The sequence below is a fragment of the Mus caroli genome, chromosome 10 (genome assembly GCF_900094665.2).
Source record: "Mus caroli chromosome 10, CAROLI_EIJ_v1.1, whole genome shotgun sequence".
Classification (NCBI taxonomy): domain Eukaryota; kingdom Metazoa; phylum Chordata; class Mammalia; order Rodentia; family Muridae; genus Mus; species Mus caroli.
In genome coordinates, this window is record NC_034579.1 from 48,463,040 (window position 1) to 48,489,639 (window position 26,600).

At 40.7% G+C, this 26,600-nt stretch overlaps 1 protein-coding gene across 7 annotated transcripts in view; it reads right to left on the bottom strand.

The window, feature by feature from the left end:
* Positions 1 to 26,600, bottom strand: part of Fam184a (family with sequence similarity 184 member A) — a 112,272-nt gene that overhangs the window by 28,266 nt on the left and 57,406 nt on the right. For 4 of the 7 annotated variants that reach the window (XM_029482934.1, XM_029482933.1, XM_029482932.1 and 1 more), the window contains exons 5-10: positions 22,373 to 22,570; positions 16,646 to 16,768; positions 10,575 to 10,736; positions 8,011 to 8,132; positions 7,265 to 7,415; positions 2,211 to 2,252 (exon numbers count right to left, since the gene is read on the bottom strand). In XM_029482934.1, the coding sequence (XP_029338794.1) occupies positions 2,211 to 2,252; positions 7,265 to 7,415; positions 8,011 to 8,132; positions 10,575 to 10,736; positions 16,646 to 16,768; positions 22,373 to 22,570 (798 nt within the window). The remainder of the gene's footprint in view (positions 1 to 2,210; positions 2,253 to 7,264; positions 7,416 to 8,010; positions 8,133 to 10,574; positions 10,737 to 16,645; positions 16,769 to 22,372; positions 22,571 to 26,600) is intronic. The other 3 variants (XM_029482936.1, XM_029482935.1, XM_021173929.2) reach the window with 1 other exon arrangement.

The window sequence follows — 26,600 nt, forward strand, 5'->3', positions numbered from 1 at the left end:
TGCAGGGATGTAAAGATGCGTCCCTCTTTTACCACAGGTACATAACTAGGGCTATTGAAAGTCATACCACGTTAATTGGAAAAACGATGAAGTTTGGTACTTTTAAGCACTGAAAACAACACTAAAAACTGCTAACTTAGGCTTAGTGGAGAACAATAAGAATAATTTATCACCATGTCAATGGTCTACATACATTTTCATGAACAATTATAGATTATGGGAGCTGAGACATTTTAACGCTTTTTAAAAGACTATTGATTTGTTATTATAAAAGACTCCATAGAGAAGGAAAGTGATAAAATATTTCAGTTAAAAACCTATTTTTAAAAAGAAAATATATTTTAGATCATGAAATTATGGCCATTCTGAAAAACTTCTGTTTGGCAATTCCAGAAAAGGGTTTTCTTGGAAGGTTCTAAACTAAAATTAGCAATTAGGAGCCACAGGGACACTTCTTAATTTTCCCAGAGATGCTATAAATTACATTCCCAGTTATCATCTCAATCTTAACTAAAACAAACTGCAAAGCATCTGTAGAGAAGAGATGTATTAGCAATCACGGGATGTTTTTAAGGATGGCCTATGAGAAGCCACCTCTTGCTAAGCATGAACTTACACTTGGGAAGCTGGGTCTATGGATGGATGAGGGCGCTGCACGCTAACAATTCAGGTTGGTTATGCAGGATGGGGGTGAAAGGTGACCAATGACAACTATGATGTCACATCTGGGGTTTAATTAAATGAGGATTATTTAATAATGTTTAATGCTATTTTTTTCCTTAGGGAATATATAAAGATATTCCCATCCAGGTACAAATAGACATTTGAAATAATGTACTTTTACTTATATTAAGTTGATGATCTAGTATTTATTTAATTAGTGTATTTTTAACCACTAAGGGGAATAATTATGCCATCAAAATGTTCTGAGAAACAATGTAATCCATTTTGACAACAATCACATTCTATTTGGGTTCTTATCTTAATCAACAAATACATCAAAAAATTTGGATATTAAGCTGAAAACTGAAATGATCAGGTCAAAATTATTACTCTAAGCTATGTGACTTTAATGTTAACAAGAATGTTTACATGTAGTCTTTCTTGTTCATCAAAATTGAGATAAATATATCTGGTCATTTATTTTAAAATATATTAAGAAAATTAAGCTAATCATATTGATTTTTTAACTTATTTGATAGGAAAGTTGACTTTTCTCAGGTAGTAGAAAAATGAAAATATTAAAGTTTCACAGGACAAATTTAGACTCAAACTTTGCTCTATCTGGGAAAGAGTGGTCTGGCTGCATTCTGCTTATAAATAGGTACACAGGAACACAGCTGCCTACCTGCCTGACATTCCAGTGAGTGAGTCTTTCACAGGACAGCAGCAAAGGCAGTGGCCACCTTTAATATTTTCACCCTCTACTCCCTGAGGAAAGGCATGCATCGCCACAGGCCTTTTCAGAAGAAATGCACTGACCTCAGCCCCAAGGTATCAGGGAGCCAAGGAACACACTCAGAGACATTCAGCTCTGTAATTTTATAAAGAAGGACAAGGTATGAATGGGATTTGATATGCAGAGAAATCTCATTATTTTCTTCAAATTAAATAGAAACATATGAATGATTATTTGAAGCTTAATCTCTGCATGTGTGTCTACATAAAAGTCAAAAATAATTCTTTTGCCATTTAGAAAAGGGATTTATCTCATGTGTTAAAATTTATGACATTAAAATATAAAATATACTTAAATTTTATGCATTTTCCCAAATACTTATTCCTTTTAAGTAAAGTTTATTAATGCTTTCTTTAAAAATAAATTTTTAACTAAAGAAAACATATTTTGTATTTATTCAGATTTTCTGATAATCAACTAGTTAACATTTTTCAGGGACATTACTATGCCTTTCAAGGTTTTTAACATTAAAATAATGAATTTTATATGTAAGTTGAAAATCTAGCTTAGCTTTATCATGAAATACACTTAATAAGACAATATTGTGGATGTACGTACATACACAAATGAATGGTTGAAAGTTAGAGATCATTAGTACCCATATGCCAAAAAAACCCAAACAAACCAAATCTTACATTGTGTGCCAAAGTCTATTTTTGTATAAGTTAAAGCTTCAAAGCAGTGTTGTTATGCAAAACCAAAAGGGCGACATGCCTTGTGCAGAAACTGTAAGTGCCGCTCGCTCACTTACATTGTTGATAGACTTATGCAAAGCTTCACCCAGAGAGTGCCGCTACGAGGAAAGATCACAAGAAGAGAGGGGACATTCAGAAACTGACTGAGTCAGAGAGGAGGAGGAGTAAAATGGAGTGTGAAACACAGAACATTCATTATAACATGCACACAAAAAACAGTTCTGAGGAGAAATTTGATTTAAGAAGAGATTTAAGACACAGTCAGTGTAAATGATCTGCACATATTAGATAATCAGGATATGAATAGGATTAGATAATAACAGGATTAGATAATCCTAAAATTATCTGATGGATCTGTGGGCTGGTCAACTTACCTGTGCAGGATACTTAAGGTTAGAACTTGTGACCTGAGTCTGGGGTAAAATATGACTGCTACCAAAGGCACAGAAGGGCTACTGCTGTTCTAAAGTCCTTCAGAGAGCTGCAACCTAACTGCTCAGGTGTTGCACACAAATGGCTGTAGGGCACAGCTTTCTCCAAAGAGCAGATGAGAACCACAAAATTGCCTTGACCTTTTGGTATTACTACTGGCTTGAGATAATCGTTGGAAATCAGGACTATAGAGAAAAAAAAATGAAGCAATTTTGTATCTTTTAAATTCTCGTTTCTAGCATGAACTTTAGAGACTATAATGCTGTTTTCCAATAGCACAGGGTTGAATAGGGGGCTAGAGAGCTAGCTCAGAAGTTAACATCATTTGCTGCTCAGGTCCCCAAACTCACATGGTGGTCACAACCATCTGTAACTCCAATTTCAGGGGATCTAATGCTCACCCACAAGCACACATATGGGGTATACATACATACACATATACATACATGCAAAGCAAAAGGAATTCATACACATAAGGTGATTAACATACTTTTAAAAAGTGGATGACTAAGTATTCTAGGACACAGTTTACTAGAATTGAATGGTGGAAGACACCACACCTTTGGAATTGACCCTGGAGGTCACTTACATACATTGCAAGACATACTGGGATCCTCAAAAACTATGGACTGGATGTTTGTGCCCCCAGCTCACCAACTCTTCTGTTGACATCCTACCATTCAATGGGATGGTATTAGAAAGTGAGACCTTGAGCAGAGCCGTGAGAAACATTTATGTTCAAAAGCTGGCATCTACAGCAATGCCACCAGCATAGCCCAGGCTAAGACAGGACTACTGGTACCAAGGAGTGAGGGTGCTGCCCCAATCCAGAATCCTGGAAGTGGTTTATGGCAAGGCTGGAGTTTGAGCTTCACACAGGAAAAACCTGTATTTCTATAAATAGGCCTTTTCAGAAAGAAAGTGGACAGGTGCAGAGAGCTGTCAGTCACGTTAGAGAACACTAAGGAGATGCTGGGGAAATAGGCACTGGAAGAAACAGGGACAGTAAGCCCCGCCGCCACCCGAGAAGGGTTCAGGCAGAAAACATGGTCACAGCACTGAAAACTGGAGTGATTGCCATACCTTTCACAAAGCTATGACCTTTGCTGACAGTTGTTTCCGTACTTGAGTCTTACAGAAAATAAAAATTAAGAAAAGGAACTGAATATTGAGCTAAGTGATTTCCAAGTAGTTTTGAAGGTCTGCATTGTCAGTCATAGTAAAATGAAAGAAGGGAGATATGGAGGTTGTACAGATGACTCAGTGGTTAAGAACACCCGCTTTTCTTACAGAGGACCTGGGCTTGATTCCCAGTGCCCACATGGCTGCTCATATCTACCCATAATTCCATTTGAAGGAGGATCTGATACTCTCTCATTACCTCAACTAGCACCAGGCAGGTAAGTGCTGCACAGACATACATTTGAGCTAAACATTCATAAATACTTCAAAAATCTAAAAAGAAAAAGATGCTTTAAAGAAGAGGCAAACAACTTAAAAGATGCAATTGTTAAACAAAAACTCATTAGAATATAAAGATTTTGAAAATCCCAAGCCTATCCATAATGTAAGCATAAGAAAGCAGGTTTTAAAGACAGTTCTGAAATATACCTGAGGACTGCTTACTACATTAGCATAACCAGCAAACAAGGGACAAGGAGTTCTTACAGCAGTAGCTAGGCACTATTATTTGGGAAGAAGGAAGGATCAGGGCATGGTGGTGCGCCTTTAATTCCAGCACAGTTAGGCATCTCTCTCTCTCTGTAAGTTCAAAGCCAGCCTAGCCTACATAGAGAGTTCCAGAACATCCAGAGCTATATAGTGAGACCCTGTCTCAAAGAAAATAAAACAAAACAAAAGGAGGAGGAGGAGGAGGGAGGAGGAGGAGGAGGGAAGAATGTCCCTGAAAGTGAATCATCTGTCTTCTTTGTTTCTAAAGGCAAGACCCTGTGCTTCACTGTTAGCAAGCCAGAAGAACTCCACCAAAAGCTGGGGGTGGGGTGGTGAAGCTAAAGCTTTAGGGGCTGGACTGGTAACCCCATGTGTGTCTCATTGCCTCTGGGAGCTGGGACCTCAGCTGCAGCAGCACTTACAGGGCCGAGGAACGAAGAGTCGCTTTGCAAGCCTTTAGAGCTCACTGTATCTGCCTTGCAGTTCAGAATAATTCCTTCCTTTCCCATTTCTCACATCTGCAAATGGAACTCCTGTTTTATTCTTTTCTCATCCTTGCATTTGTGTTGCATAAAACTTACCCAGTACAATGGTTTAGACAGTAAATGTCTTCTGAAAACCCATGTGACTTGGCTCTTAGGGTGGTGTTATTGAGAGATGGTAGAGCTCTTGAGAGATGTGGCCTGGTACATCTTTATATTACTGGGAACAAGTGAAGAGGAGACCATGGGACCCCTTCTCCACTTCTTTTCTGCGTCCTGTCACTGAAGTCTTCTCTACGACTTCTCTATGACTCAATGCTTCCAGACAATGACGTCCTGGCACTGCACCAGAGGCCTTCCAAGTAATGGGTCTACCGAAGTGTAGGCTGGAATCTGTAAAACTGTGAGTCAAGATAAACCATTCTCTTTATAATTATGTTGATAAGATTTATTAATTTGTCAGCTAATGTTCTGAGTGGAGATAAAGAAATGAACTACAATAAAATCCATCTTAAGATGGAAATAAGTGAATAAGTGATAGCATTTTAGCATTAAAAACAGAAAATATAGTCAAGTGTTTTCTTTATAACTTTCTACATATTATAGCTATATCAGAACCTAGTTGTTTTCTTTGTCAATTGTGATGTATACACTATCCCAGAAAGTACAGCCTGTGCTGGCCAATACTTTAGCCTGGCCTGCTGGCACAGAACAGGAGGCCTGGATACTTGGGAGTCTGAGGGAGAAAGAGAACTTGAGCCCAGAGTTCAAGATCAACCTGGGCAACATAGTAAGACCCTACACCATCATCACCACCACCATCATCATCAATGATGAAATCAATAAGAACTAAAACAAGTTAAAATGTAATCCTGGGATATAAAGTGGGGTAAATGCAATATTAAAAGAAAACCACTTAGTAATAAGCACTGAAGAGACACAAGGAAGAAAAGTAAGGAAGAAAAGAAAGGAAGGAGGGAAGAGGAAAAAACAGAACAAGGATGAGCTCCGATAACTTGATGCAAGAGAGATGACAAGAATAACAAGAATAGGATCAGCAATGGGGTCTGCCACTAAGGCTGATGACATGGGTTCACTCCCTGGAGTCAACATGGTAGAAGGAGAGAGCTGAATCCTGCAAGCTGCCTTCTGCACTCCACACATGCACAATGCATCTAGGAATGCACACACAAATAATCACAAAAGAATACAAATCATTTAAGGAAAAATGATGGCGAATGTGGTGAAATTTCTTTACAATACAAACAGTCCTTAAAACATTTGTGCTCAACACTTCCTGGCTGAAAAATATCAGAGACATCTTAGGGGTGGTTTCCATATTAATACATAATTGAATCACTATCCCTTGCTAGGTGCAGAATGTGACAGAAGGTTAGGGGGAGTCTGCCCAGGAAAACCTACCACTTTGGGTCCCTAAATAAGAAATTAAATTTACAGAAGGCCACTAGCAAACTGTGCCAATGTGATGACAACCTCAAAGAGGAGTTGTTTACTTGTTCTTATTCAAAAGGCTTCAAATGATTGCACACACACACACACACACACACACACACACACATTGTTCTTTTTCAGATCTCCATTTTAAATTATGGAAACCAGAGAGAAACGGGCAGGCTTCAACCATTCCTGAAATGGCAATACATGATTCTACATATATAAAACTTAGCTTAAAGAAAGCCTACTTTGTATTCCATTTTGAAATTTTTCACAATCATAGACAGAAAGAAAAGTCTGAGATATCTGTAGATTTTTCAGCACTCACTTAGGAGTTGCTTCATGCCTTAGTTCTGTCCTTGCTTGGTGAAGCACACAGTCTGCTTAATTACTGGCTTGCCAGGATCTCCCCTTGCTTGGTGATACACAGTCAGTCTATTTCATTACTAGTTTACCAGGATCATCTGGCTTGGTGATGCATACCACTGGGTCTAGTTAAGTACTTGTTTAACCAGGAAAGTGCAGAAGGTTCATAAAGTCTGCCTTTGTGTAAATAAGAGAAATGTGTAAATTATTTTAATGATAGTTATAAATGTCCTGGAAACCATCTAGATCTAGAACATACTACCACTTTTTCTTTATGCTATACTGTCTCAGTACTTAAGGCATGAAACCATAAAAGAAACTGATAAAAGTTGCTCACTTGGGTAAACAGTTTTAGGAAATCAGGACACTGCTACTGAGTATCTTCTGCTGCCCAGATGGCATCTAAAGGCTAGAAATGAAATGATTTTACATTGTCAAGAACTAGCTGACTTTCCCATTTAAAGCCCATGTGTTCTGCTCAAATATCAAACTAAAACGTTACAAATTCTTCTCAGAATCTGGATCACATATACAACTGATTTACTTAGCATACTGTTTCATGTGACTATGTTTCCAGTCTTAAAACATTTACAATGTTTTAAGTCTGTTCGATGGAAAATAAAATACAGTGAGTTAGCATGCAGCAGGTCATGTTTCTCCAGCTAGAGAGTGCCAAGGAGAGGAACAGGCACAGACTCGTCTACCTGGTTTAAGAGGTCTTCCACCTTCTTCTGCCATGAGTCCCTGGCGGCATTTTTCTCTCTCTCTTTCAGCTGCAACAGTTGAGACATGGCAGACTTTTTATCTTCTTCATGTTGGAGCCTCAACTCCTGGCGAAGCTTGGAGCACTCTTGTCTATAATAAATCGTAGGCATCTGCTTTGTAAAGAGAGTCGTTTCTCTCAGGAAATGCTCTCTGGGGGCTCACAGGGTTTCTAAAAGCCCATTTAATCCCCAGGCCTGTGAGTGTGAGTGCCACTGGGCTAACTTACAGGGACCTGGTCACTTGGGCAAGAGCACTTGTTTTCCATCAGTAGACCAGGCATGGAAAGAATGAATCAGTCTTCTTTTTTTTTTTTTTTTTTTTGGTTTTTCGAGACAGGGTTTCTCTGTGTAGCCCTGGCTGTCCTGGAACTCACTTTGTAGACCAGGCTGGCCTCGAACTCAGAAATCCACCTGCCTCTGCCTCCCAAGTGCTGGGATTAAAGGCGTGCGCCACCACGCCCGGCTACGAATCAGTCTTCTAATCTCACGTTACTTCTCTGCATTTTTGTACTCAAGAAAATTAAATTTAAAAACTGAATCTGAATTCAAGCAGGGGAAAAAAGACCTCTAAATCCTCTGCATTTAATTATGAGAAAAATTAACTTACAAGAGCACTAGCACATCTTTTAAGGAGGCTACCACAGGAATACTTCCCACATGAGACCGCGTTGCAGAGCCCGGTGTACCTAAGATTTTCAGTCCATTTGATCTCCAGGTCATGGGCCATTCTGTCCACCCTCAGCTTCTCTTCTTCCTTCATGGTGGCTAGTGTCTGCTCATGCTCGTGACGTTCTTGTTGTAGCTCAGCCTGAGGAACAGAAGGACAAATGAAGACTAGTCTCCACGAACACAGAAGAACAGTGTGGCAGCTGCTGCTGCGCTAGCTAGGAGAATTAGTCAAGGTAGTTCCACAAAATAAAAGGAGCACTTTTAGTATTTGAAAAGTTCCTTAATTTTTCTAAATCAAAGCTTATCCCATCTAAACAGTTTAAAGTTAGTTTATTAAAGCTTTTTTTAAAATCATAAACATACATCATACTGCCATGTTCTTCCAATGATTTCTTATTCTTGTTGAACATCAGGCTACCTGTGTACCATCAACATGATTAAAGGGATTATAAAGAATTTAAATTGACTGGATGTTTTTCTTATGTAACTTGAAACCACGTGCCCATGCTCTTAGCGTTATGATAATGACATGGCCCTTGAGAAATCCTTGCAGATTGGCATATATCAAGTGATTCCCTGGATCCTGTGGCTGGAAGTGGCTATCTGGACAAGAGCGCCAATGATGACCCATTCTGGGTGCTGTGGCTACCCAAGAGCACCCGGCAAAATAGGAACAGGCACTGGGCTAGCCTTTAGTCACTATGATGGGTTTTTGGGGACAGCACAAAGTAAAGCAGTTTTAAAGGTTATTTTTCATATTGAAACCCCCACAGAACACTGTTGACTTGGCTAACTAATTACCAAGCTGAACTCAGGCACATGTTCTTGCTCAACACTCAGCCTCTAGGAACCATCTTTCCACAAAAGCTAGCACCGAACATTAATTTAACTATACTTAAAGCATTTCCTATTTAAGGAAATTCTGCATTAAGATTTATTTTTAACTATGTCTATGTGTGTGTATGTATGTGTTGGTTTAATTATGTGTATGTGTGCATATCTATGTGTTGGCATGTGCATGTGAATGCAGATGGCCTCAGAGGACAGACATATCAGATGTCCCTGAGGCTGGAATTACAGGATAAATCACAGTAAAGTTAGGAATAGGGTGTATACCAAGCTGAGGTACCATATAGACATAATACATGCATCCATGCATGTAGGCAGGCAGGCACACACGTACACACGCATGCATGCCACATGTAACTTTCAACAAAATAGAGTTACCAATTTAAAATACCTTCCTCCCTCATTTTACTTTTGCTAATGTAAAACAACACCTCTCAATATGATTTAGTCATTCTATTCAGCCGTATGTGGAAAGCTGCTACCACTAAGGTTATAGACAATGTATGGTATCATATACATCAACTATATTGTATACTACTATAGTGTATTGTATATTGTATGCAAACTTATTGTCATATTAGCATTGTTTATCATATATCTACTAGAGAAAAGTAAACAGAAGCCATCTATTTTGTCACAGATTTCAAAAGTAAAATGCTATTGGTATTCAAAATATACTCAATTATTGCCTAGGTAAACCATGAATAGAATTATATATACACAATAGAGGAAGTGCAGCAAATACACACACACCTGAAATGTCACCAATCCTAAGATAAAAACTAATACGACTACCAAGACCAATGCCAGCTGAGTGATTACACTTTGCTGAGCACCAGAGTATACAGATCATCCCTTTTAATTATTATAACCATGATATGATAAGTATTATTACCCTGCTCTCTGCCCTACTGAAGTGTCAGGAAGGAAATGCAGCTCTGTCCAAGTGACATGGTAAGTGATGGATGCAGAATCCTCATAGGGCCATCGCGCCTGACTGAAGCCCACACTCCAGATCACCCCTGAGGGAGGACATGAAGATCCCTCATCTATTGTTTGCCTAGTTCTACAGGTTCTGGAACTTTGCTTTACTTCCTAAGAGTGGGAGGGGGAGGTAGAGCCTCCCGAGACCTGTAGGTCACAGAGAAGCTCGTTTGCTATATATGAAAGCTGCAGCTTTGACCAGGGAAAAACTTGCACATACTAATTATCCTGGATTGAACGGTGTCTGTAAAAAGCATTCCTGAAATCTCAGCCCTTAGACTGAGCATGGCTCAGGATGCAACCTTATTTGGAGACAGTGCTCACACAGTTTAACTGTGTATGAGTTTATGCAGTTTAATTGAAGTGAGGCTATATTGGAGCAAAAGACTCCTTAATCCAGTATGATTAGCACACTTCTGAGATGATGATATGGAGACAGGTAGAGATGAAAATGCTGTGACTAAATGCAAATCAATCTCTGGGGCTATAAAAAGCTGCAAAAAAGAAAACAGTTTCCTCTTAGTGACATGAGAGAGAGGATGTCCTTGTCAGCACCTTCATCTTCGACACCTAACCAAGAGATGACCCATTTCAGTTGTGCTCAAATCATTTGGATTACTTTTCAGTGGGAGTCCTAAGAACTAATACACTAATTATATACAATGACACCCACAGATGCTTTAAGTAAAGTGGCCCAGTTGTATTTTTATACTTAGACATTTAGATTACAGCAGAATCATGCAATCACCTCAACATTTAATAGGGCATCCTTGGTCTCCTTCAGCCTGCCTTTTGTCAGGTCCAGCTCACTCTGAAGCCTCTCCTGGGAATCCTGAAGACTAGAAATGAGTCCTTCGGCAGAGCCAAGACCTTGTTCACTCTTCCTTACGAGGTCCTGGAGGCGGCCAATCTACGAGTGAACAGAGTGTTTTATTAATGTGCAGTACACAGCAGAACAGTGCCATCCCCACAGCTCCTCAGACGGTTTCCATATTTCTGACTTTACTGCACGGATCCCTTCTTCACAACTCTGGAAGAAGCACTTGGCCAAGATACTCTTTACCATCGGTCATTTCTTTTAGACTTCCGTGTCTACAGTTTCCACTTTTCAGGATCATAATGCAAGGGCATGGATACACCTTCCCTCAGGCTCTTGGCTTAAAGAAAATTCCTAGTAATATCAAATAATAAAATGCCAATGAAACGGAACTGAAACGAGATGAAGATTACATTAAAGATAAAAATACAAACTGTTTTAAAGCTTTTTAAAAAATCAAACCATTAATATATCATGCATCAAGTCCTTGTGCTATTTAGAAAGGCAATACATTTAGGTCAATGTTGGCAATCTCTTACATATATCTTTGAGACTCAGGTTTTATTTGTATTTCCATATAAAAGTTGCCTGGGAGACCCTCTAATTATAAGAGCTAAAAACCCATGATTTTAAAGATCTTTAAAATCTAAGGAGATGCTATGAAGTCAACACTCATTTGAAAAGAAATGGACAAGCCTTCCTATAAAATGCATGAACGTTTTCCTTGCAAGTATTTTCTTACAAATACAGACTCCACAAAAAAAGCCATGGAAACTGTTCATCAGTATCCTCTGCTCTTCCTGTTCTTTCAATGTAGGTATCTCTGTGTGTACATGCTAAATGAGTCTGGGCGTGGTAGAATGAAATCTTGTTAGTGTCTCTAAATGCTCCTAAACTTAGTAAAATGATAAAAGATTCCCCCCTTCTGTGCTCTAACATATATTCATAGCAAAAATATCTGACCCTTTGGTAAAATTTCATCCATTCCATTCTCTGAACCTAAGACCTATCTAGACACATGGTGGACTATTTTCTTTCATGGCTATGACTGGTTGTTGTAGATGGCCCTGGTGTTGTTGTATTCTGATGTTAATTCTGCTTTCCCAGGAGGGGTTGTCTGGAACAAGGAATGAGTCACATATTCAGGTGACTCCCTGTAAACCATCCCCTAATGAATAAAGGAATCAATAACTGGGCAAGTAGGCAGGACTTCCGGGTTGGATGGAGGAAGAGAGGAAGCAGGAGAGAGTTAGGTCCTTTGGAAGTTGTATTAAGGAAATAAAGAATCTAATTAAAAGGGTAATAAATATTTCCTCTTTTTATTTTTTGCTAAAAAGCAAAATGTTTTAATTCTTGCATAGTTAAGTGCAAAATACAAAAATCAAGTAAGCAACAAGAATGGCTGATTGTTTTCTATGAGTCTAATTAATACAAATGAATTATATTTGAAAGCAACTATTGTCTGCCACTGTCAAAAATCTCTTTTGGGTACATGGGAGATCTACTCTCCTTCCCCATTGATGTCCTGTGGTCTCAGCAGGAATTCAGTCCAACTCCAGATAACAGCTTGGTCAGAGTATAACCCAATACAACTGCTTCATTCTGTAGCCCTGAGAATGTTTCAAGAACAGCCATGGGGGTAAACACATCATTCATAGAGCTCTTAGATGTTTTAGAAGAAAACGGGTCTCTTAGTAACACACTTCTGCCAGCTGTACCAGGCCCAAAGGAATGCATGACTGACAAATAAAGTCAACACAAATAAGACAAATCCAAAAGGACAAGGAAACCCAGTTCCAGTGTCACCAGTTTCAGTTCTGGATCCAATCTGTTTGAAGCTCACATTATCCAGGGACATTTTAATCACTTGGGTGAGTGTAAGGTCTTTGTCCTGATGGTTTACATTCTAACGTCTGCTCTTTGTGATACAGAAAGAATACCCTAGATTCTTCTTGTTATTATGACTCCTGAGAGGATACAGAAGGTAAGCATCTCCTCCTTAGACTCTCCATCTATTCATGGGCACTGTTCTTCAGCCCTTTCTCTGTGGAAGCACAGAGACTAGTGTGGACATGAGCGTGAACCTTGACCCTAAAGTAAGCATTCTCAGGTTTGTGCTTAGCATCAGCCTTATGCTTCACAATTATTCAAAATATTTCACAGGGCCTCTGTTCTATGAGAGCTGCCTAACTCTCTAGCTAACTCAGCAATCTTCCTTCATTTGTCTTTGTATTTGTTGCAAAGGTAAAGTACTGTGGTTACAATGATTAAACTGAGCTCCAAATACTACCACTTGGACTGAAATTTTGATTTTTACCCACTTAATATGTGTCATGGACAAGTTCTCTCTGACTTAATAACTAGAATCTCCTACCCTGGCCTGTATTACAGATAGAGAAGAATACAAATCAATGCTTGGGAGACTGGAAGTGATACTATACCTATAGTTGCTGATGCACCACATCTATACTGATACTCCAATAGTATCTACAAAGGCCCCATGCATTAGGGCCTTTGTATAATATTTCCTCAATTTATCATCTGGTCCAGTCTCTGTCAATAACGTATCTCTCTTTTACAAAGTGCACTGAGGTGGACATATAAATATCTCATTTTGTAAAACTCCTCATCATAGCAGGGACCATGTTAGCTGCGACTGCAATCACAGTGCCTCAGAGCTCTTTGTACCCAACCAACCATTCAATGTTTATGAAAGAAACAAATAAGTCAATTACTAAAATACACCACATATTCTTACTAATTAAGGGGTAAAATCTCTTTAACAGTATGTAAGCATTTAATCTGTAAAAGGAACCCCTGTCCCTTTGCTTTCCTTGACCTTGTACTATGACCAGGCCACTAGTAGGCCACATGGTGTCTCCATGATGAAACATGCAATGCCCACAGGTGTGCAAACAGCTCCACAGAACAGAGAGACACAGATGACAGAAGTGTCTACGTGAATTAGAAAAAGATTTCCTTTCTTTGGGGAAAACGAGTTCTGTGGAGATTAAAGCTACTTCTGAATTTCTCCTATAAACAGTGCTGACATTTTCTCAATAATCCTTCACTATTTGCTTACAGTGATAAACAGAAAACTGAAGCTGCTGGCCCAGGGTATATCCATCCAAGGCTCCCACAGAGCCTGTTAAATCCCTTCCCAGGAAAACTACACGGTTCCATATTGCCCTTGGCTTCTTCTGCATTATCTCTCTACACATTCAGTAGCATTGCACAGCCTCAATTTTAATCACAGTGAATTTCATGGTCATGCAATGCTATGTTGCTCATTCGTACCTCTTGAATTTAGTGCAGTTAAAATTACTTTTCTTTTTGTCTTAAGTTTATAAAAACAAAATAGTGCCAGGCATGGTGGCGCACACCTTTAATTCCAGCACTTGGGAGGGAGAGGCAGGTGATTTTCTGGGTTTGAGGCCAGCCTGGTCTACAGAGTGAGTTCCAGGACAGCCAGGGCTACACAGAGAAACCCTGTCTCAAAAAACCAAAACATAAATAAAAATAATAAAAAACAAAATAGTGGTGCCTGTTCTACTTACTGTTTTGCAAATCCTCTCAAGGTAGTGAAGACAGGAATCAGTGCAGTTTACCAACCACTTACACTCGCCTTCCTCTCTCTTTCTCGTTTGTGTACAGAAATGAAAGGACAACATAAACCTCATTTATCTACATTTAAGGACCAGGTCTGATTTCAAACAAGGACATAAGGCACCAGCTTCAGGAATAGACCATGAGTCCCAGAAACTAAGTCATAAGACACCAGCTCTAGGAACAGACCATAAAATTCAGAATAAGATCATAAGCCCCCCTCCCAAAGAGCTGCCTGGAGATAACCACAAAAATGGGGAAATATCTCAGAATTGGCCATCTGCGCTGAGCAGCCCTATTTCATCACATGGCTGACTGTTCATGATATAGGAATGAAGACCACTGACCACCTGTGTGCCCCTAGCAATATGACCCACCGATGAAATTTTAGATTACCTAACCGTTCTAGAGAGTTCTCCAGTTCCCTATAAGAAGGCCTGTGTGCCTTTGTCTGGGTTTGCTATTCCAAAGAATGGTTGACCCTGCATGCTGGTTGTTTCTGCAGAATAAATGCTCTTTGTTTTTGCATACTGTCTTGAGTCTGGGGTCTTCCTTCATTGATTTCCAGACCCTTACAGAATGTTTTCTTCTGCAGCCAGAAGGTTTAGCTTTCACTGAAAGACCAAACAGGTCCTGCTGTGGCTCCTATAAACATGCCCTAATGCTCAGGCCACAGGCATGTGTTACTATGTGTTCCTATGACTTAGAGAGTTGAGACTGAGTTCTTGAACTGCAATGCATGCTATTCAGAGTCACTGATGAATAGGAGCTAAAATTCTTAAAAATTTATTCCTTGTGATTTTAAACACTTATTTATATTAGAACATCCATAGTAGCTCCAGTGTTTCATTTTTTTTCTAATTACTACAGTTGCATGCATAATAATGCAGTTATAATCTGTTCTCACTAATGATTTGTGAATGGGTTTTATCCAAGCTTTAGTTAACTGGGAAATGTGGCTATCCTTCATTTTAAGTTCAGGAAGCAGACTAGGAGATCTGAGTCAGTAGGCTCAGATCAGTCGGAATGGCTACCCAGCTCTAAGGGAAAGCAGAAGCAGAGATGAGGAGAGATGAGCCAAGCAGACTCCTGGGGAGTCATAACAATGTGGCATCAAAGCATCGCAGGACCCTGGAACATAATTGAACATGTAGCCAGGAGAGAAGAAAGTTTCATAGTCACTGCAACTCTATTTGGAAGTTACAGTACGTAGGTTGGAAAAGAAACCAAGATAACCCGTTTAGATGGCAAACCTGAGGGGCCTGCAGAAGAAGATGGTCACTTAAGTGTATTCTAGTGAGGGTGGGCCAGGGCAACTCATGTGGATTCTGATGAGAGTGCATTCGGTGAACTCAGTGAGGATTAGCTAGGACAACAGGAGACAGGCTGGGCTGCCATCAGTGTCTGCCATTAGCCTCTATCGCTTTCTAAGGTACTTTCTGTACTTTCGCTGGATAAACATTTGAAAACAACCCAAGAACACCGAGAGCAATCTACGGCCGACTCAGGGGTACTTGTGCCCTCTGCTGTGGTTTCTGAGGGCGGATTCAGAGTTAAGAGCAAAGTGGCAAGAGCAGGCTGTTGGGAGAGACGAGGTCAGTGAAGGAGGAGAGGTTGGCAAGATGCAAAGGGCGAAGACAAGAATCAGAGAGGTAGAGGGAGCTCACTCAAGAAGCCATAGAGGGATAAACCGGAAAGAAAGAAGGGAAATAGTAGGGAAGCACTTAGCAATTGCCACAGCAGAGACAGAGGAGGAACTATGATACCTGTCTTTCTTTCTCTTTCTTCTCTTTTTCTTTCTCTTTCTCTCTCTCTCTCTTTCTCTTTCTGTCTCTGTCTCTCTCTTTCCCTCCCTCCCTCCTTTCCTTTCTATCTATCTATCTATCTATCTATCTATCTATCTATCTATCTATCTATCTATCTATCTATCTATCTATCTTTACTTACTGTTTTTTCCTTCTAGCATTTTTCTTATATTCTATCCTTAGCCTTTGATTTCCAAGGCTAAATAATATTTTCCTATCTATCCAACAATCTGTTTTCGAAGCCAGTATCTAGGCCCTACAAAGTTTCTCTCTTTAAAATGAGGCACACTGGATGGAAGACTAAGCTGCCATTCTGCAGATCAGCTGCTCCCCTTGCACCTCGTAAGGTGCAGCTCTGGTTACTTTTATCCCTCCTCAAAAAACAAAAAACAAAAAAACAAAAAAAAACCATTGCTGGCTAATGTTTTTGACAGCACATGTCTACATAATAGGATATAAATACAGCATTAGAAAATCCAGCACTGAGTCAAGATCTTTGGCCAGTTTTCTCACCTACCTATGTGCTGGCATCAGATTAAGTTACTACAGAGTGTATATGTAATGTAGGCAAAAGGCCTAAAGAGCTCTTGCCTCCTGATTGGCTGAAGTCAGCTTGTCTCCCAGCGCTTGCTTTAGATTTTCCAGCTCTAGTTGGAGCTGATTTTTATCCTCTTCCAGACTCAGTTTCTCCTTTTTATATTGTTCCTCCAATTCCTTAGAAAGAAGAAAAATTTAAAAATTAGTAAGATTATAATACTATATTTCTGAAGATTCTAATAAAGACAGTCTGGTTAATATTTTACTTTTCACATCAGCTCTCCCTGTAAATAAGGTCACAGTTAACTGTGACGCCATTTAATTCTCAATGTGGTAGATCAAACCATTCTGATATAGGTAATACCATTAGGTAATGCTTTTAGTCATAAGAGTGTTTGACTGGCTAAGCTACTGAAGAAAACCAGGAAAGCATGATGTAAATGATAATTTGGCACAATAAAGCTGATGTTCTAATTCTCTTGAATTCTCCATATTTTTATATTTATTTTTATTTCTTTTAATTTTAAACAAATTTTTATTAGATATTTTCTTCATTTACATTTCAAATGCTATTCTGAAAGTCCCCTATACCCTCTCCCCGCCCTGCTTCCCAACCCACCCAGTCCTGCTTCCTGGCCCTGGCATTCCCCTGTACTGGGGCATATGATCTTCACAAGACCAAGGGCCTCTCCTCCCATTGATGGCCAATTACGCCATCCTCTGCTACATATGCAACTAGACACAAGCTCTAGGGGGTACTGGTTAGTTCATATTATTGTTCCTCCTATAGGGTTACAAACCCCTTCAGCTCTTGGGTACTTTCTCTACCTCCTTCTTGGGGGCCCTGTGTTCCATCCAATAGATGACTATGAGCATCTACTTCAGTATTTTCCAGGTACTGGCATAGCCTCACAAGAGTCAGCTATATCAGGGTCCTGGCAGCAAAATTTTGCTGGCATATGCAATAGTGTCTACGTTTGGTGGTTGATTATGCGATGGATCCCCAGGTGGGGGCAGTGTCTGAATGGTCCTTCCTTCTGTCTCAGCTCCAAACTTTGTCTCTGTAACTCCTTCCATGGGTATTTTGTTTCCCATTCTATTTACGTACAAAAATTTCTCTATAATTTCTGGAATTCATTGTTCAAACAGGGAATGTAGGTGAGAACAAACAAAAGCAAAATGAAGGAAATTAGTTTGTAAAATCAGTTAAACTGATATCTGCTAGGCATGCTACTTAATACCTCGGCCTTCTAGGCAACAAGGTGTGGTACAACACCTGCTCTAATAACCCACAGGACCAAATAAGGAGTTACTTACTCACCAGAATTCAACTAAATGTACAGAGAGAAGAGGGAATTTTCTAGGTAGAGAACTGATAAACTACAGAGAGAAAGTCAGTCGCTGGCATGATCACTTCATGGTACAGTTAATGGTGAGGTTTTTATTGTAGATAAAAGAGAGACCAGCCAGAGGCATGTGGATAAGTCCAGGGCAGACAGAGAAAGAAACAGGCTGGGCTTGGCCAGTTGACTGTACCTGGCCAGGGCTTTCTGTGAGAGAGGGAGATTAGCAGTGGATAGAGAATACGGAAAGCATGGTGAGAGAAACAAACAGCACAGAGGGAACCAATACAGCAGGAGTTATAGGAGAATGAGCAGTTTCGGGAGAAGGGAAGACCATGAGCTGGAGGGAATCTAGGGTAGAGGAGGAGGAGAGAAGGGCAGGATGCTAGTGTGGACTTAGGAATGGGCAACAGGTACTTGTGATTCTCAGGGAGGCTGGAAGCCAGTATGTGCTTTCATATACTGATAGGTGCCACGGGTAGTCACATCCTCTGCCTGAAGGAAGGGAAACGACTCCTTTTGTAGAGGGGAACTAGTTTTACAAGTTCCCGAGGAATCCTGGCTTTTACCCAATTGCAAGAGGTCCTCCTTCAATCTAGGCTGAGCTCACTTCTGGATGTATGAACTCCCTTTTGGAGTCTGAGACTTGCAGTTTCCTTTGAACCTGACACTAAGTTTGGTTTGAAGAGCAGAGCATGCCAGTTAAAAATAATGGCAGAGTAGAGGGCCACTGAGCATCCCAGCAGAGGAAAAGGGATGTTTAAACACAATAGAGGTGCATATACACGCACAGCTTGGTACTGCTTTTACAGTACAAGATGAGAAAAATTGTGGTTAAGGTTGTGTTAGGGACCCCCATGACAAACTGGAGATTGATGATATTTGGAGAGTAGCCATAGGTTTTGATATACGACTGACACATGCCTAAGATTTAGTATAGTGAAGATATTTAAATTACAATCTACAGAAGGAAAGGTGAAACTGAGGAGTCTCCAGGGGGACAGGCACTAGCTTCCACAGGCTCTGAACTCTGCTCCTGCTAGCTAGATTCTTCTAGCAAGATTTGACAGCAGTATGCAATAAACTCTGTAGGGATGCTCCCAAGACACTGAAGCTCAGGGTTTCTCACTAGGGCTTCATTGCATGGGCATCCTCTTCCGAAGTTCCAGTAGGAAGGCAGGTAGTCTGCACTATGGCACTATTGGGGCATACAGTTTAAGCAGGTGATCTTTTCATATTGGGGGAAGATGGCACCCTTCTGAAACCCCAGTTCCTAGGGGCCAAAGGCTAATCTGTCCAAGTAGAGTAATCTTGGGCTCCATGATTGTTTCTGCACAGGTTATCTCTGTACACTTGTTCAGATGGTGAATTCCCTACAGTTACAGTAAGAAATATAATCCTTTTGTAATAAATAAGGAGGAGAGAGGTCATACTAGCTTAATTTGTTTTTTTTTTCATTGTCATAAACATTTATTAGTAACTAAGTCCTTTTGGATAATTCTAATTTTTTTCTTTAACTGAAAATAGATATTTTCCTCCTGATTACGGTTTCCTCTTCCTCTCTCTTCCCATTTCTTCCTCACTGCCTCTCCCATTTAGAGCCACTCCTTTTCTGTCTCATTGAAAAGAAAAACAGGCTTCTAAGAGAATATATGTATATATATTAAAACAAAACAAAAACAAAACTAATAGGTCAGAATAGGATAAAACAAAAACTAATAGGTCAGAATAGGATAAGACAAACAAGTAGAACTAAAGGAGCCCAAAGACAAGGCACAAGAAGCAGAGACTCACTATTGACACACTCAAAACACTAAACTGGAAGCCATAATATTTATGCAGAGGACCTAGTGCAGACTACTGCAGGCTGCCTCAGTCTCCATAAGTTCTTTGTATGCATTGATTATGTTGATTCAGAAGGCCTGTTTCTTCAGTGTCTTCCACCCCGTCTAGCTCTTACACTCTTTCCGCCTACTCTTCTGGAGGGTTCCCTAAGCCCCGAGGGGAGGGATTGGATGGAGACATCCCATTTAGGGCTGAGGGTTCCAAAGTCTCTCACTCTGCACTATGTCCAGCTGCAGGTGAGAAGCATCTGTACAGGGCACTGATCTGTTTCCCCTAAATTCTCTTTAAGAAACACATTGACACTAAAGAAAGGGGGTTCTGGAAGAAAGCTAGTTTTAGCTCACATACTTAGCATGCTCACTGGGCAGCAATGAGGGGAGGGGGTGGCAGCAGATAAGAAGCAAGCTGTTATGGCAAGTGGTACCCAGAAGGCAGCCCAAAGGGCTCCGTGGCAAATCCCTCCAAATAGAAGCATTCTCTTCAGGAGCTCTGGAGCCAGGAGGGAAGCAAAATGTCACAGGTGTGGTGAAGGGAAAACTTGCTGGGTTCTTTAAGGTTCATCCCAGCTTCATAGAAGCAGGAGGCAATGGCTAGGGGAGGGGCTCTGGGCAATCCAGCTGTGAGCATGAGTTTCTCAGACCCCTGCAGCTAGCTGCCTGCACCATGCTGCAGGGCTTGTGAGCTGTCACCCGTGCTGGGGTGAGCTTTTTGTGGATGCAGCTGCTTTTGAGTCATTCCTGCTCCTTCTAAGTAACCCCTCATCCGTGCACTCTGGTGTAATAATTACTTTTGTCTGTTACAGCCTCTTTCTGGGGTGAGTAGGTGTGTATACTTCTTCCCCAAGGGAACCTCCAACACAACACCGAGCTTTTGAATGTGTTCACATATAGGAAAGGCCAGGTGATCTTTCTGATAGCAAATATTCTGATGCCATAAGTGGAGGGCTGGAAAGACAGCTCAGCAGTTAAGAGCACTGACTGTTCTTCAGAGGGACCCAGATAGGGTTCCCAACACCTACATGGTGGCTCACAACCTTTTGTACCCACAGTTCCAGGGGATCCAATGTCCTCCTCTGGCTTCCTTGGTACCACGTGTGGTGCAAAAACTCTCACACATAAAATAAAAATGAACACATTTAAGTTATTTTTAAAAGGACAGAAAGTGTGCTAAGGCAGGATTAAAGGTAGCTCAAAAATTAGAATTTAATGGTTAAGAGATGACTGGGAGTAATGAGGTAAAGACTCTTGCTTAAATAACATCTAAAAGCAGGACACCATCAATTAAGTATATAAATAAAAGTGATAGGCAATAGCCAGGGAAGCCGCAGTGTGCAGTGTGTGTGCATTAGTGTGTAACTCTGAGCAGAGCACAGCCACCTCATTAAGCAGACACAGGACCACACAAGGAGGGGGCATGTTAAGTGGCATGGAGAAAATGGCCATCAGTCTCAAGAGAGTGTGTCACTAAATTTTGTCTCTGCCTAGATGAACACATAATAGTTGAGATAGAAGTAGCATCCTAAGAAAAATTCCTAATTTTTACATCTTAAAATATTCCAGTACTTATGCCACAAAATGAAGGGGTATTATGACAGGGAATCTAAATTTACATTCCATCTATTCCACTTAGTAAGGTTGGAGACACTAATCTTGAGTCATGAGTATCAAGGGATATATCACAGAAAAATCACTTATAAACTGTAAAGTGTAACTACATAAAACAGAGCCCTTATTAGCAAACGTCTGCAGGAGGGTAATTAAATGACTTATGGTTTTACAGAGCTGAGACCCAGGTCTGAGCCAGACTTACAGATTGCAGAGGACCTAGCGCATCCCTTTATCAGTAAACAGGGTGCAACAACCAGTCAAGATACAGAGAAAAAAACTACGTATCAAATGGAACCGCAGTATGAGACACAAGACAACAAACACCAGTAACATTGATCACCACAGCTAGGACATGCATGAGTGCCCAACACTTGCTCAGTACAGGAGCACTGTAGGGCATATTATATTCTCTTCTGCCAGAGAAGGTGCCAGAGGCGCAGCTTAAGGTCCATGCCACCACAGCCAACAAGCAAAGGGCTAAGTGTAAAGGTGTCAGGTGTGTCAGACAATTTGCATTTTCTGCTGTGTAATATTGCTCTCATATAGTACCATTAATAATATGATTATTTAAGGGAGAGAAAAAAATAAACACACACACACACACACACACACACACACACACACACACACACATACAAACATTCCCAGGGAAGCCATCTACTAGAAATATGTGTGTCGGTGAGTTAAGGCTACCTGAGATGAACAGTTATCTCATGATGAAGAATCCCCGGATGAAAGAGTGTTTCAGTTACTGTTTATAGAAAGTAGTCTGTCTTAATAAAGCAGGCCTCCATCAGGACTTAACGTAAGCCAGGCGTATCACGACTAGCATCATGATATAAAGCATGATGACAGCATCATATGATATAAAGCATGACAGGAGCCATGAAACTCCAGCAATTGTTCTTCCACAATACAAGTTGTGATGGAACACTGCCAGACTCTGGACAGTTTAAGCTGTAGTGGCGAATCAAGTTTGCACTCACCGTCTGTAGCTTTATCTTATCTCTGCTTGCATTGCTATGGACAGCTTCAATCGCCATGTGGTGCTTCCGAGCTAATTCTTCCAAAGTCTTCCCATGGGCCTCGTTTAACTGAGCCACCTCTCCTTCCAATCGATTTTGCAGGTTCTTAAGCTCCATTTCATAATATTCTTGCTGAGTTCTTTTTGCTTCATTTACTTTCTGGAATGAAAACCAAGATTAAGAACTGGCACCTGCTTTTCCATCAATGCTGTCAGTGTCTAAGTACCTTAGATGGATATAAACTGGAATGAACTCATTGCTTTGGGACCTAGACTTTGAAACCTAACAATTGGTGTTCTCAGAGAGAGACAACGTAGATGAGGCAAAAATAAAATAGTTTAAATTAAGAAATACAATAGAATGAAAGGTTGCTGTATTAGAAGCAAATGTGAGTTGGTACACTAGCAACCTCAAAGGATAAAGGTTTGTGTGCAGTACATGAAATGGCTTACCCATTAACCACTCATATAATACTATTCAATACAACTGGGGTGCTAGTTATGTGCCTTTTCACCAATCACAAGCCACCAATGAGAGGAAGTAAAAAGACAGTGGCAATGCAGTGTACTGACTTGTATGAAAGGGTGTCTATTGTATGTTGCTGGAGTACACAGAAAAGGGGTGTAACTTCTGTCTGGCTCTCTCTCTCTCTCTCTCTCTCTCTCTCACACACACACACACACACACACACACACACACACATACACATACACAGACACACAGACAGACAGACAATGAGTCGATTCAATTAGGGAGAAGGAAATACCAAGCTGGCAATGATGTGCTCTCACACTTAACTTCTACAAGCTCAGAAGGCACCCAAAGATGTCTCATGTCAAAAGCATATTTTCATAACCATTTCCATTTCAGCAGTTTGAAAGGTGAAAAGTAGTTAACCAGGGGACAAAGATGCAGGGAGATAGAAGGCCTAATGCAGTCTAACGCACACAAGTTACCACAGGCCATAGAATCCTGGGAATACTGAATGAAGAGTAATGGCACTCAGAAACAAGCATGAGTCAAATAATGAAACGGGTCTTCATACTAACTACTAGGATTCTTATTCTGGAGGGAATGAGAAATCACACATATGCACACATACATGAGAAATCATAATATATTAGATATAGTTCATGATATATAGTCATCTTTGTAATAGGTTAAGGAGAAAAGCTAGGAAGTTGTGACTACCATCCAGAACAGCAATGACACCTACTTCAACTCATGATCTGTGGGTGGGTATGAAGAGAAGAAGATGGTATAGAAGCATATGAAGGGAGTGGGACCAACAGGACTTGGTGATGGATAAGGAGATTGGAGAAAAAGACATCAGCAATACCTCCCCTGACTAGGTTAAGTAACAAATTTAATTAACAAAGTTTTAAGGAGAGAGAATTTATATGCATATTTCTATGACATGTTTATCAAAACCATAAATAGAGACATTGTGTGGAGAGTTAAATAGATAAGGCTCAGGGGAAATGACTTTGCAACTATCAGTGAACAAGTGGTGCTTGTGACTGGATTAGATGAGTGTGTGGAATAAGAGAGAACCTTGGGCTCATCTTGCCAGGAAAGTCATTATTGTAGCTTGCAGGGTTCACAGCTGGATACCACGTTGTATTGGTTACTTTGCTCCCTTGGTAGCAAACACAGCAGTTTCTGGCACTATGAATGCTGGAGTGAAACTTCCTGGTGAGTACCAGCTTGATTTCCCATCGCCCTACAGCTCAAGCTTGTGATGTCTTCAGCAGCAGGGTCTTATCATCAAGTTCTGGAACACAACTAAGACCAATAGTAATGACAGCAGGAGTTTTAGGAGTTTACTGTGGTGGTTTGAATAGGTTTGGACCCCATAGACTCATGTGTTTGAATGCTTGGCCCACAGGGAGTGGCACATTAGGAGGTGTAGCTTTGTTGGAGTAGGAGTGGCTATGTTGGAGGGGAGATGTCATTGTTGGGGTGGAGGGTGGGGGTTTTGAGGTCTCCTATACTTAATCTATGCCTGATGTGGCACAGTCTTTCCCCTGCTGCCTGCAGAACTCTCAACTCCATCTCTAGCACCGTGCAGGCCTGTATGCTGCCCTGATACTCACAATGAGGGAAATGGACTAAATCTCTGAAACTTAAGCCAATCCTAATAAAATGTTATCCATTAAAAGAGTCACTGTGGTCATAGTGTCTCTTCACAGCAATGAAACCTTAACTAAGGCAGTAACCAATTGCTATCTGATTGAATTTAAGACTTGTTTCACAAGACAGAATTGTTAGTGTTCTGGCAGAATGTCTGGGAGTGTCATCTGGGCTAAAATCCTATGGCTGGGTGGATCATAGGCCCTAGGGGAAAACCTACTATCATTCTGTTCAATTAACAACGTATTAAACTGTCCCCCATGCACTTCTACGTGTAAGTTTCTGTGGCTTTCAATTCTCAGCAGTGAAGCTTCATTTATGCAGTAGATGGGATTACTACAGAGACTCACATCTGGTCAGAGTGCAGAGAATATGAAGCTATAGAGTGTTCAACTTAAATGGGACATCTGTACCACACTCCTTACCCACAGGCACAGGAATGGACTCAGAAGAAGAGTCAGAAAGATGGCAAGAGCTAAGGGTGGAAGACTGCTTTGATGCAAGTGTTTTATGGTCATTATAGGACCACTGCAAATGTGAACTCACAGTGGGCCATGGCAGATGAATAAGACCTGCACAAGACCAAACCAGCCAAAGTCCCAGCATAAATGGAGCTCACAGAAATCCTACCTCTGGCAACTAATGGCTGCTAAGGGGAAAAGAGGCAATATTCTTGGGGTTTCTTTCTCACTAGGCTGCCCAAGTTACATTGGGCGGCCCAACACCCATACATGTACTGGAAGCCTCGGTATTCAGTGGGTTTAAATACAGCTCATGAATTTGGGAGGGAATAGATATATGAGAAAGACTTGATCAAAGCACATTATAACACATTCATGTGTGAGATTCTAAAACAATAATCATTTTTATTGCTAGGAAAATCTCGACCGCTGAGAGTGGTGGTGGTATAAACAGTACAACGTACGATGATGCACCAAGTCTCCTGGTAACTACAGACTGGGGAACTGAGGCAAACCCAGCTTCGATGGCACAGGGGTAAGAAAAGGTAGTATCAGGTTAAGAGTGAGCGGGAATGAGCAGAAAGCAGCAGCAGATACTTTTTTTTTTTTTNTCTGTGTAGCCCTGGCTGTCCTGGCACTCACTTTGTAGACCAGGCTGGCCTCGAACTCAGAAATCCGCCTGCCTCTGCCTCCCGAGTGCTGGGACTAAAGGCGTGCGCCACCACGCCCGGCTGCAGCAGATACTTCTAAATATATTTAAACATTGATAGGAAAAGGGAGAGGATAACCCAAACTCACGCTTGTTTGGTGGGAGAAACAATCCCCGGGTTTCTATGAAACTGCCCATAAACAAGCTGCAGCTGTGGCCAACCCAATGCTGCTGTAAAAACTTTCACAACTTGATTGGAGTCATCTTGTCACTTTTGTAAAAATTCCCTAGGATCCAGACACCATACTATAGTCCTGTGGTCTTAGCTACTGGGGAGGCTGGCACAGAGGGTTACAAGTTCAGGGACAGCCTTAGTGGAGACGTAAAGAACCCTGTCTCACAATGCAGAGTGAGAAGATCCTGGGGATAGAGCTCAGAGGCAGAGCATTTCCCCAGCACAGGTAAGGCCCAGGGTTGCAGGCCTTTAAAAAAAAAACCCAAAAAACAAAACCAAAAATCTAAACCAGAAAGATAGAAAGGAAGGACGGACAGAGAAGGAAATAGGGGAGGGTAAGGGAGAGAAAGAAAAGGATTCCTAGGAGTATATGAAATAACATATTTCATTTATGTAAAAAGTGTGCTCAGTGTGATCTATAATAAAATATAAATCCCATTCAATTTCTGGCTTGAAATAAATAGGAATTCTTAGAATTTTTATAATATAGATTATTACCCAAATATTTTTAATGCATACATAAAATTGCATAGCCTACCTTTAAACTCATTTCCTCAAAACAAACAAAAACTAGACTAAGAAACATATGTCCCCCATGCAGCAGGACAGGGGATCTGCACTTCCTTCCTCTCCTCCCTGCTCCCATCTGCCCCTCACAGTACCTTCTCCAGCCCATCCGCCCATCACAGTACCTTCTCCAGCCCATCTGCC